Here is a 13,535-nt window from a genome sequence, read left to right as displayed (position 1 = left end):
GCTATCACAGAGATCCCATAACATTTCAATAATGAGAGGTACTGAGAGTGTAACGCAGAGTCTCTGTCCTCATGGAGCTCACAACCCAGGATGAGGAAGACCAAAAACCAGTGTCCTAAAAGGCTGCCTGTTGGGCACAGACTATTTTGACCCATCAGTCAATTCAACCCAATGAAGAAGATACATTATTTATACTTCTTGACAAAAAAGATAAAGTTGGTTCTCCTTATACCTTATGCCTAATACATGATCAGGGACTTTGTAGTCTTGGTTCCTGGACATCTAAGGACTACAGCCAATAACCCAATGTTGTTGACCTGAGCTAACAGTCACTGCTGATCTGCAGGGTGACAGTTTACTTACTGAAAGAAGTAGCAATAATTCTTTACTAACTGAAAAAAATTTAGAAACTCAAAACTCTTCTTACTGACCAAGATATTTACAAAAATAAGGTTTGGACTCAATCCTCTTCACTTGGTCTCTGTGTACAGGAATGGAATATCTGAAAATCTTGTGATTAAGAAAGGGAAGCAGGTGGCTTTACTTAAATGACAAGACCAAAAATGTAGTCCTCCCTAGGAGGGCAACATGACACAACTCAACCTGATTTTCCTGCTGCTGTTTGCTAGCAATAATTCGAGAAGAAAGAGGTAGTCAGTCACAAGATACCCTAAGATCTCTACTTCCTGGCAAAGAAGTATAACCAGTTCTGCATATTTGAGTTAACTCAGCGTATGTGTAGATGAATTACAAAAATAAAGCTCCTGCTATTGAGAAAAAAATCTGTGTGTATTCTTCTGAAGGCTTGGCTACGTAAGAATTCAGTAGATTTGCTTTTCTTTGATAAAGCTGCTAATGGCAATAAATTATTTTGGTTTTTTTGGTTCAAAACTCTTACAGACGGACATCTAAAAGTTCAACCTAATCAGGCACCAATTATATTAAGAAATTAATTAAGCAAAGCAGTAGGATAACAGGAAAGCCTTTTTTCTGGCCTTAAAAATAAACAAACAAGCAAATATATTTTTTTAAGATTTATTAATTTTAGAGAGAGAAAGAGAGAGAGCACGAGCAGGAGAGAGGGGCAGAGGGAGAGAGAGCATCCCAAGCAGTCTCCCCACTGAGCGCAGAGCCCTAAGCAGGGTTCAACCTCACGACCCTGAGATCATGACCTGAGTCGAAACCAAGGGTCGGACACTCAACTGACTGAGCCACCCAGGTGCCCCAACAACAACAAAAAAAAAGTTTTTAATTTTTTTAATTTAAAAATTAAAAACCCTAGTCGTAGTTTTCACATATACTCCCTAAGGCCTGAAAGGGCTTTAAAAGTGATATACTAAAATGATACACCTAAAAAATAAGGCCTAAAATACAAATATCCAAAGAAATAGAACAAAGAACTTTTCAATTAGGAAAGCATCTTAGACTTTTCTCTTGGTTCTGACTGAGTGGAATTCGCTTGACAAAATAAAATATGAAATGGTAACAGAAGTGGGAAGTCTGGAGAGTAGAGGTCAAACTGTACCCACTGGTCAAAGCTGCTCCACCACTTGTTTCCATATGGCCTGTGAGATGAAATGGCTTTTACATTTTTAAGTGGTTGGAAAAAAACCCAAAGAATAATAATACTTTGTGACATGCGAAAATTATACAAACTCCAAAGTTCGGTGTGAATTCATGAGGTTTCACTGGAACACAGCTGGGCCCGTTTGTTCACATACTGTCTGTGGCTGCTTCACTCTACGAGGAGTGGCTGCTACAGAGGCCTTATGACCTGAAAAGCCTAAAAGATTTCCTGTTCGGCCATTCCAGAGAGCAGGCCGGTGCCTGGAGTGCGGGTGCAGCTGGCCCCACACCTGACCTGATCAGAGGCTGTGCTCCCCTCCGACACCGGATCAGTCACTGAGCTGGCATCTCTAGGCTCCAAATCCACCAACCACAAATACTGTCAATGATGTGGGAAACAAAGGCAGAAGAAAAATGATTAAGTTTCCTTACTCCCTGCAGCCCACTGACAAGTCCTTGAAACAGGCAGAGGGACCTTCCTCTAGCGACTCAACTGCTTCAATGTTGATACTTTGCTAAGGGCAAAAGGCAATCTTAGCCCAACCCCAGGACCCTGTGAGTCTACTTTAACATATAAAAATTCCTTTGGAAACTTCCTTTATCTCTAAACCCCCCAAGATACATGTTGGCAATCATCACCCAAGCATATGATCCACCAATAAACATCTGAAGGGTCTCATGACTCAGGTTTTATTAGACGGTAATAAATGACCTTTTCCCAACAAAAGCTAGCCCCCTCAAGGTCCTGGAAATCTTGCTTCCAAAATTCCTTAGAGACTTACCCCATCCCTAACCCCCTCCCAACTTGAAAGTATATAACGGGCCCCTCCTCATGACCCCAGTGCAGCTCTTCCTGCCTATGGGTCCTGCCCTCGTGCTTTAATAAAATCAACTTTTTGCACCAAAGATGTCTCAAGAATTCTTTCTGGGCTGTCGGCTTCGAACCCTAATGTTCTTTCCTACATCATTAACAGGAAACCACATAAAAGTCCGAGCCTGCTGAAAGGTCAGCATAGCCACACAAGTACGTGAGACCTAGCACTGTCACCAACTACCATTTCCACACCGGAGCTTGCTATGTTCTTATGTAGAAAAACCACTTACTATGGGAATAAAAGAGAAATTTAATGAAGTAGACCTAATTTTACTTACTTAGGAAAACCATAAATTCTGTAAATCTTTTTTTTTTTTTTTTAAGATTTTATTTGTTTGACAGAGAGAGACACAGCAAGAGAGGGAACACAAGCAGGGGGAGTGGGAGAGGGAGAAGCAGGCTTCCCGCCAAGCAGGGAGCCCGATGCGGGGCTCGATCCCAGGACCCTGGGACCATGACCTGAGCCAAAGGCAGACGCTTAACGACTGAGCCACCCAGGCACCCCAAATTCTGTAAATTTCTTTACAACAGTACCCCCCTTTATGAATTTTTCATTATCAGTAGATCACTTCCATTGCTCCCTACATCACCTCCATTAAACCAAATATTAAGTTCTTTGTGCTACTGTGTTCCTTATCTTGATGCCCTTTTAAAACACTCTAACTCAATTTGAAGAAATCCTTTTACCTCTCAGTTGGTTCCTTTTTTTACGATCATTCTCTCCAGAGGTGTATTTTCTTCTGCATTACAACAGTAGAACATAAGGCTTTTTTGAGCTATTTTTACTAAGGCTTAAAATTTATTTTTAAAGACTTTTGAAGACTTCCATTTCTAATACTATGGTGGGCCAAAATGTCTGAAGGACCTGTCTATAAACCACAGGATCCCACATAAGAATAATTTTTATGTATGAGAGAGTCACAGCAAGTAGAGCAAGTAAGGAGAAATTTCAAGGTTCTCCCTTTAACCAAAAGAAGAAAAAACAAAAAAAGAACTCAAAGATCTACAAATAGCAAATAAGCATATGAAAATATGCTACACACATCAGGGACATGCAAATTAAAACAACGATGAGCTACCACCACATACCTGTTAGAAGGGCCCAAATCCAGAACACTGACAACACCAAACGCTGCAGGAACTCTGACTCACTGTCGGTGGGAGTGCCAAGTGGTCCAGCCACTTTGGAAGACAGTTTGGCAGTCCTTTGGTGCTCCACCCAGATCTCTTTGAATCCCTTTTACCAGCACTGGGTGCCCACCCCCAACTTTTGAAACTCTGCTGCTGCTAATGGCTTACACCTGCCCCCACCCTCAGAGTACACCCCAGGACCCAGAGCAGAGACACAGAAGCCCCTGGGAGTTCACATCCACCCAAGCCCCTAGGAATGCCCCTAGTCAGTGACTGATGCAGAAATATGGAAGCTCAGCTCTCTTGCCTTAAGGGGTGACAAACTTCACACAGCATTTTATGCTCTGGGACTCCATGGAATCTTGTTGATCCTGGGACTTCTCCTGAAATCGTATCCTTATTAGTTGGCCTCTTTGTCTTCCTTTTCCTATCCCCACCAATCCCTCACTGGTTTCTCCTGGGAGCACTTCTTTAATAAATCGCTGGCCTGGGAATCCTTATCTCAGGATCTGATTCTGAGGAACCGGAGCTAAGACAACCTCAAGTACTGAAATTACTAGATATATGATACAAAACAATTATGTATTAAGTGCTCAAAGATTTAAAAAATGTAACCACAAAGAATGAGCAAACAGTGAGAAGCTATTAAAAATGAACAAGTATATTTGGTAAAGAAGCAGAACTATTAAAGTAAAAATTTAATTACTGAAATAAATTCAATGGATGGCTTAAATAACAGATTAGACATAGCTAAAACTAGAATTAGTGAACTGGAAGAAAAATCTAAAGAATGTATCCAAAATATATTCCAACAAGACAGGGAGACAGAAAATATAAGAGAGTTTAAAAGATGTGAGGGCTAGAATGTGTTGGTTCAATAGACATATCATCAGAATCCCGGACGGAAAACTAGACCCAGCAATCTCATTCTTCGGTATGTACCCTGTAGATATTCTTGCACTTCTGCACCAGGAGACATATGGAAGGACACAAATGGCAACATTGTTTATAACAGCCCCCAACTGGAAATAGCTTAATGTTCATCAGAAGGATAAAACATAAGTAAATAATAGCAAAGTCACACACTAGAAAATTATATAGCAATAAGCAATAAACATAGATGTACTACAGCTATATAAACAATAACATGGATGAATCTCAAAAAATTCTTTTATAAAGCACAAAAATAAGCAAAACTAAACCATATATTATTTAGAGATACATAGCAATGATAAAACTTTTTTAAGGCAAGGTAACAGTATAGTTACTTCTGGTGAGAAGATAGAGGATCAGTCTCAAAAGGTGTACACAGGGTACTGACAATATTCTAGATCTCAAGATGGATAGTAGTTTCATGAATGTTCATTTTATTATATTCTTCATAAACTAGCATAAATGACTTATTTTGTATATATTAAATATTATATTAAAAGTAATGTTTGTAGACTCTCTATAAAACAAATAGTATAGATGGGTGCTAAAGTAACTCAGACCCACCCTTACCATGTCAGATGAACCACAGCTTGAATCTTGTATCTTACTGTGTCTTTGAGCAGGTTACTGACCATTCATAGAACTAAGCTTTCTCATAAAATAATGGCAATAATATCTGCCTCATGGGGCTTACTATGAGAATTTATACGGTAAGATGACTAGACTCTCTAAGTTCCACGGTGGGTAGGACTGTGTCTCTCTTACTCATCTATGTATCCCTAGTGGATAGCACATGCCTGGAACATAGCAGGTATTTATGCTAATTCCTCTTCCTTCTAAAAGTACAGAACAAAGTGTTAGGAGTATATGTGTTGCTTTAGAGTGGTTCTTTCATTGTTTTTGGTTTTGAGGTTTTTTTTCATTTTTAAAGATTTTATTTTTAAGTAATCCCTACACCAACGTGGGACTTGAATTTACAACCCAGAGATCAAGAGTCACATGCTCCACCGACTGAGCCAGGCAGGCACTCCTGTTTGTTTGCTTTTCAGACGGACGTTTCATCTTGGCACTGACTATATGTTACTATATGTAAGAAGTAACTTGACTTCTCCAGGTTTTGGGTTCTTAATCTGTTGCACAACAAAACTGAACTAAGATATATAATTTCTCAGTGTCTACAGCCTGATGTCACACCATATATATATTAGTCTTTTCAAAAAGTAAACAATAAAGTCAGCATATTTTTGTTAGACAAAATGCAAATTCAAGTTACACGTTCATGGATATCCCCCAAGAAGAATAACTACCTAAACAATACCATGTGTGAGATGATCCAAACTGTGTTCAGCGATAGTCCTCTTAGGTGAATGTGTCATGAATTAGGGCCCTTTTACCTTCCAGCACATTACATTAGTTTGGTGCTCCTATCTTTGACCTCCCTCATTCTTGGCCTCTTTCCTATGGTTCCTATTTTTCTTCTGTGATTATTCCCAAAACTTAGCCCTCCTCATGCTTAGTACTCAGCGTATGTAAGTTCATCGACTCTGACACCTTTAACTATTACAGTTATCACAATTCATTTGAGTCCTGACAACATTAGATCAATAGGTCAAAACAAACCTCAGGACCCCCTGTTCCTAAAATGTAATGCCCATGCAGCTCTGGCTACCACATGCTGAGCACCGACTCGTCTGCCCAGAGGGAACACAGGGAAACCCAGAGCTCCGGGCCTGTGTGACACGGGAGAGAAGCTGACTCACTCAGGCTGGTAGCCTAAGAGGGACGTTCAGCTCCTCCACTCCCATCACACATCTTTACAATCCTAACGGCACTCTCCTCATAATCTGAGCCCCTTCTTCAGTCTGAATTTGTTATGGCTCACCCACCGTGGGCTTGGCCTTTCCAGCTCAAAGGCACTGTAATAGCCGTCAAATGTTAGAGTAAAATCACAGATATTTACAGCCTTGAGAATACAATAAACAAGACCCACTGAGAGCAGCAAGAGTTGTTTCAATTCCCCCTGGAAGGTGCCAGCTAACTTACCTGATCTTTTCCAAGGCATTTGTTACCTGCTGTGGCTCAATATCATAGAGTTTCACCCTGAAGCCTCCACTGGCAAACAACATAGCCCAGCTTTGCCCAATGAGTCCGCTAAAGGGAAAGAAAATTAAGAAAGGCTTCCAGTTAACTTCATGGAACAGTTTTTCATTCCTAACCCAGAATGAAATTTTTAAAATTATACAGCATCCTGTTTTAAAATACTTAATATCTTAAAATTATACATTTGTCTAGCTGTATTTATTTAAAATGTTATCTCTTTCCATATAGGAGCCCCTGAATCCTCAGCTCCAGGGTCAGCAGTAACCTTCTGCCCGGTACACTGCTGGATGTCAGGTGGTTAACATTAGTTCACACACTGAAGCAAAAACTTACAGTAGAGAGGTGTGGTAGGGTGTGGTGGAGGCAAAAGGCCCCTCTGTGAACCCCCATTTGACCACTGTCTCAGGCAAGTTACTTAATGTGAAGAAAAGAGAGAGTATTTTCCCCATCCTCCTCAAATAAATAATTGCTGCTACCACCAGCAGCTTCTGAGCAGATCTTGGGTGCCAGGCAAGATTTAACATCATACGTGGCTTTCCTCTGTTAATCTTTACAACAACCCCACAAGGTAGGTGCTATTATTATTTCCCATTTTATATATGGGAAAACTGAGGCATCGAGGGGTTAAGACTACACAGGCTGTACGTGCTGGAGCTAGGAGATGAACCCAAACAGCCCGACCCTCAGATCCTAACTACTGGTACCTCTGCCCACACTGTTTCAGTATGTTACCAGAAAAGGAAAAGATAAAAAAGACAGGAAGAACTCACACAGAGTTGTTCAAAAGGTTCAAAATGAATGTTAAGGAGCACGTCTAGAGCCCAAATCTTGGTTTCTAATATCATTCTCCAATAAAGGGAACCAAGGCTCCTTGGAGAAATGGCTGATTCTAGGACTGAGCCAGGAAATACACAACATGAGCCCAGAGTAATTGGGAGTGCCAGAACGTAAACAGTGCTAATAAAAAATTAAAATTTAAAAAAAAATTGTAAAAGCCTATCTTGACAGAACATGTCAAAGGAACGCAGGAGCCAACTGAAAGCTCTAGGGGACAAAGCTGGAATAAGTTGAGCAAAAACGGAAAGTAACACTGGATTATAACCCAAAGTATAAACTAAGTATCCATGAGTCCACATTGATATCAATAAATGTTTGAATAAATAAATGGGGGAGAAGCCAAATCTCCCTTGCAGAAGAATTGCACAGTAATTTATGTAGACACTCTGCCCTCAGAGAGTTGTAACCGAACTCCCCATTACTGAAGCATGGGCTGTACAGAATGACTTCCTTCCAAAGAGTACAGTAATGAAAAGGGAAAATTTAGAGTGACTTTACAGTGGAGAAAACTGGCAAACACTACCTCAGACAAGTGATCAAGGTCAACATCAACAGTGATAAATAATGTTATAGGATGCACCCTGGATACAACATGATGAGAAGGGCACTTTATCTCTGTAGTCTTCCTCCCAAATACCCATCATCCATCTAATAATGAGAAAAACATCACACAAATCCCAACACAGAACAGTCTCCAAACTATCTGACCACCACTCCTCTTCACTGTCAAGGTGACTAAAAACAAAGAATATCTAAGAAACTCACAGTTGAGAGGTGCCAGAAGAGAAATGACAAGTAAATGTAATTTGGTATCCTGGATGGGATCCTGAACATTAGGTAAAAACTAAGGAAATCTGAATAAAATATGGATTACTAAATAATAATATATCAATATTAGCTCATTAATTGTAATAAATGTACCACACTAATACAAGATATTAGTAATAGGGAAAACTGGGTGAGGGAGTATATGGGAACTTTCTGTACTATCCTCACAATTTTTCTGTAAATCTAAAAAAATAAAGCCTATTTTTAAAAAAATGAATGTTTATAACAGCAATTCCACACCTGGGTATGTACCCAATAGAAATGAAACATATGTCCCGAAAAACACCAATTTGTACATATATGTTTATATGAGCCTTATTCATAACAGCTAAATGGAAATGACCCAAAAGTCCAATAGCTAATGAATAGGTAAATAAAATGTGGTATACCCATAAAAAGTTATTCAGCCACAAAAAGGAATAAAGTACTGATATGTGCTACATGGAACCTTAAAAAAATTCTCAGCAAAAGAAGTCAGTCAGTAAGGTCTACATATTGCATGATTCCACTTCTAGGAATTGGCAAATCTATAGAGACAGAAAGTGGATCTGTGGTTGCCCAGGGCTGGAGAGGAAGGAACAGGAGTGACAGCTGATGGAGGCAGGGTTTCTTTTGGGACGACAAGAATACTCTAAAATTGACTATAGTACAGTTGTACAACCCTGTGAATATACTAAAAGGGTGAATTGTGTGCTAGATGAATGTCAACAAATCTGTGATTAAAAAAATGAACGTATGTGAAAATGTTTTGAAAACCAACTCCTGCCACACAAATGTAAAGCAATAATACTTAGTAAGCTCTTAAATTTGGTTGAGTGGAAGGGCAAAGAGGAAATGATTATCACATTTGGTGGAATGTAGGTGGTTACCTTGAAGCACGATTTAGAATTCTTTCCCCAAAGGTGCTTGCCTGCTACATGAGTGTTCAGCTAGAGGTGAGAGGAAATCAAGGGATTTCTCCAAAGAAGGTGACATCCAGGAAGGTAGTTCATAGAGCTAATAGGCAACAAAATCCACTTAAACTTGTCTCCAATTCCAAACTCCAGTGCTGTTTCGTTACATTCCAAGCTCACCCATTCAAAAGGGTATACCAGTTTCCCCTTAGGGGACCCATAGGCTAACAGATATATTTGATGATGCTCCACAAGGGCAGAACTAATGGTGGGGCCAGTGAGAACTTACCGAGCCTGCTGAGTTATCCAACTCTGGATGCAAAGAATAGCTATCTGTGTTCATCATCTTATGATTTTAAAAATGACCACTAAATTATTCAGACTTAAAAGGAAGGAAATTCTGGACACATGCTACAACATGGATCAAGGTGGAAGACATAATGCAAAATAAAATTAACTCTGTTACCAAAAGACAAATACTGTGTGATTCCACTTGTATGAGGTACTTAGAATAGTCAAATCCATAGAGACAGAGAATAGAATGGTGGTTACCAGGGGTTGGGGGAAGGGAGCACTGGGGACGTGTTATTTAATGGGGACAGAGTTTCAGTTTTGCAAGAGAAAAAGTTCTGGAGATTAGTTGCACAATGTAAATGTACTTTAACACTACTAAACCACACACTATTCTCACAACTTTAATATGATTTGGAACTTTTCCATAATATAAAGTATATGAATGGGAAGAAAGGAAGTAGAGACAGAATATAGACAATTTTATTGAGGTCTGAAGAAAAATGTGGCAGTTACTCGAAGGAGATACGAGGTCAAGAGGGGATACTTATGAGGCTGGGAGAAATAACCGTGTTTACATGCTATAGAGCATGATTCCCCGCAGACAACACAGCACTTTGGCCTGAGGCTCCTGCACCTACTTCCACTGCTTGGGTAGTCCTGAGGCTTGATGTTACTCAGGAAAAGGCAGCCCCAGTAATCAAGCAGGTGGAAAATCCTTGGAATTGGAGGTATCAGAACAGAGGTAGGTGATCACCTGGCATCAAATATTGGGTAGGTGATTAGGTGATCTACTTTTCTCTCAATCTTGAGATTTTTCCAATGCCACTTGGAATATTAAAAGTGAATTGCATCTGATCCACAAATTGCCCTTGGTACTCTTCATACAATTCAAACACAAATCAACATTCTCTAGGGTTCCCCTAAATTGGAAGCTTCTCAAAATGTGATCCAGATATCAGCAACATATTCCCCACTTCAGAGGGGCCGAAAAGGGTGTGTGGACAAAGCCAGGCATTGAGTGGTGGGAGGCACTTTTCCATGAGCACTCACATGTCTTGCTGGCTGTTCTTCAGCCAGATCATTTGTCAGAGTTAATTTGCAGAAATACATCCCTCGAGGATAAAGAGCAAGCTTGCTTACCTCTTACTATAAAAACAGTAGTTTCCCCAAGCTCAATGTTCCTGTCCTGGAACACAGTGAATCTGCAGGTATCCACCTGGAACCTCTACATCTCCTCCATGGGACTCAGGGCAAAAGGAATAAATGCTAATAGGATGCTCATGCTGCCTGCCCTGCTACGACTAAGAAAATTCTGTCTCTGACCCATGAGTCTCATGTCCTCTGCCAGCATTCAGGAAATATTAACAAGCTAAATTATTAGCTTGCAAGTAGACAGAACATTCAGCAGGACAGGCTTGTCTCAGATGTGGTGTCATTTCATTATAGTAACTACGTGCTACTTTGGGGAAGGGGGGTGGCTAGAATAGCAGTCAAAGGATGGGGCTCCAAGAAGTATTATCCCCACTCCATCTCTCCTCCCCCTACCTTTCCTAATTCAGCTAATCTATCATTCAGGCTCTGAGTACAGAAAGCACTCCACACAATTACAACGCCCCCCCCCCCCCTTCCATCAGGCTTGGGCCCAAGCAACTGAAGGGAAGAGCTTGGCATGCCTCCCTCCTATTGACCTGAAAATCCTGTTAATGCCACAGAAGTGCTATCCAAGCTTCAAAGCCTTCACACAATGCTCACTTGAGCTAAGCCTCTGATACATACAAGGGGTTATTGAGATGGGCTACTATCTTGTTACAAGGTATCTTATGTGAAGCCATTTGTTGGAAAAATGGAGTGAAAACAACTAAAATACTTCTACTCAATTTCAGGAGAGGGAACAAGATTATATAAAATGTTTTACTCCATATTCTTCTGCAATATTAAAATATTTTACAGTTAATGTAAAATTTACATATATAAATTTTTTATTAAACTCTCAATGCTCTAGACCTGTACTGTCCAATATGGTAGACTCTAGCCACATGCTGCTATTTAAATTAATTAATAAATTTTAAAAATCATCAATAGTACTAGACATGTCTCAAGTATTCAATAGCCACATGTGATAGTGGCCACCAACTTGGACAGCAAGGGCATAGCAAGGACATATATAGAACATTTCCCTCTTTGCAGAAAGTTCTATTGACAAAGCTGTTCTAGGCTCTGAGGGAAAAAACCCCATAGACCACAAGCCAGAGTTTGAAAGAGATAGCCCTGCCTGAAGACTTCTCTTCCTCAAACGCCCACTACCCTCCCCACACACACTCCAGAGCTGCAAGCCAGTAAGTTAAAAGGCCACTAACATTCATGCAGGTCATCCCAAACGACCAGTCATTGACTCTAAATGTTTTTCTCCCCACTGCCAGTATCATAATGTTTGACATACATGGTGATTGACTCAACCATGAAAGGAGCCCGTCGTACATACAGCCTGACTCTAGAATGGGTACTTTCACAGCGGGGTTGACAGTGTGTGTCCGCTCTGTGATAATCATCAAACTGTGTACGTAGGACTTCTGCACTCTGCTGTATGTATAATTCATAAAAATATTTTTCCGAAAGAGACTTCTTTTCCTTTCCATTTTGTGGCTTCAGAAACTACCACACCCCTCCAGAATGACTCATCTCCTCGATCCATGGAAAAGCTTTCACCCACATGCTGATCAGGCACGGGAGCCTGTCAGGGTGAGAGCTCCACGGGGCCTCCAAGGCAGCCTTAGCAGCAGACCCCTCCATCAGTAAGCCTCCCCCCCGCCCAGCCCACATCCTGTGTCCAGCACACAATGAAACGGAGAGGATGGGCACAAAAGGAAAGGACCTTAAGTGCCAGGCACGGGTAAGGCTCACAGGCCATACAAGGTCGAAGGGTGAGAGGCGTCAGCTGGCCTTTTTATAAAAGCCCAAGTACTGTCGCTGCTTTTACAGAAAAGACTTTCCACAAAGGAGAACACAATAGATTCACCTCATTAAGTAAACCTCCTCCCACCACTTGACTTTCAAAATACGTGAGTGTAAGTGCCTCTCAAATGAGCCTTCACTGCAGGGAGAGGCACAACAAAGGGGGAGAAGGAAGCTTTCTGCAGAGAGGCTTTCTCGACTGACCAAGGTTACATCATTGCCTAAGCCTGCACTGTGCGGTGGGGCAGCCACATCACAGCCACACGGCACTAGCTGGCACTTGCAAAGTGCCTAGTGTGAAGTGAGATGTACTGCAAGTGTGAAAAACACACTGGGTTTTAAAGGCTATGCCCCCAAAAAAAGAATGTAGACTCTTTCAAAAGTAATATTTTACATCAATTACTTGTTGAAATAATAACACTTAAACATACTGAAATTAATTTCACCTTTTTTTTTTAAAAGATTTTATTTATTTATTTGAGAGAAGAGAGAGAGCGCATGAGTGGGGGAAGGTCAGAGGGAGAAGCAGACTCCCTGTGGAGCAGTGAACCTGATGTGGGGCTCCATCCCAGGACCCCGGGATCATGACCTAAGCTGAAGGCAGACACTTAGCCTACTGAGCCACCCAGGCAACCCTAATTTCACCTTTTTTAAATTGTAATTACTACAAAATATAATTACATATGTGACTAGCACTGGTGGTTCACATTACATTTCTAACAGGAAGCAACGACTTAAAGAATCATCGGGGATCATAATTCAATCATTTATCTTAGTTGTTTTTTTGGTGTCAGGACACCTAGTTCCACCCCCAACTCTGCAACTCTGCTGTGATCATACAGAAGTCAGTCTCGTGTCCAAGAGAGCTGTAGTCCTTCATCTACAAATGCACTTGGGGGTGGGGGGGCATTCACTCTAGAGCAGTAGTTTTCAACCTTTCTACCAAAGACATTTCTACAATAATCCAAGCCACCACGGTCCTTATGTTTGAATACTGATTGCCAAATAAATTAACTGATCTAACTTTGTTAATGACCAAAAAATCAACATAAGACAAATGTCCAAAAAGAAATATTTATAACATTAAATATACATAAACTCCTATAAACCCAGAAATAAAAGATGAA

At 40.6% G+C, this 13,535-nt stretch overlaps 1 protein-coding gene across 3 annotated transcripts in view; it reads right to left on the bottom strand.

Annotated features, from left to right (window-relative positions):
- Positions 1-13,535, bottom strand: part of CRYL1 (crystallin lambda 1) — a 133,859-nt gene that overhangs the window by 108,820 nt on the left and 11,504 nt on the right. For 2 of the 3 annotated variants that reach the window (XM_036121741.2, XM_036121742.2), the window contains exon 2: positions 6,548-6,655. The exons of the other annotated variant lie outside the window; for it this stretch is intronic. In XM_036121741.2, coding sequence (XP_035977634.2) covers positions 6,548-6,655 — 108 coding nt within the window. The remainder of the gene's footprint in view (positions 1-6,547; positions 6,656-13,535) is intronic. 3 annotated transcript variants of the gene reach the window in all.

The sequence above is a fragment of the Halichoerus grypus genome, chromosome 4 (assembly GCF_964656455.1).
Source record: "Halichoerus grypus chromosome 4, mHalGry1.hap1.1, whole genome shotgun sequence".
In the NCBI taxonomy this organism is placed as follows: domain Eukaryota; kingdom Metazoa; phylum Chordata; class Mammalia; order Carnivora; family Phocidae; genus Halichoerus; species Halichoerus grypus.
The sequence above is the reverse complement of the archived record's forward strand: the minus strand, read 5'-3'. Positions and strand labels throughout refer to the sequence as shown.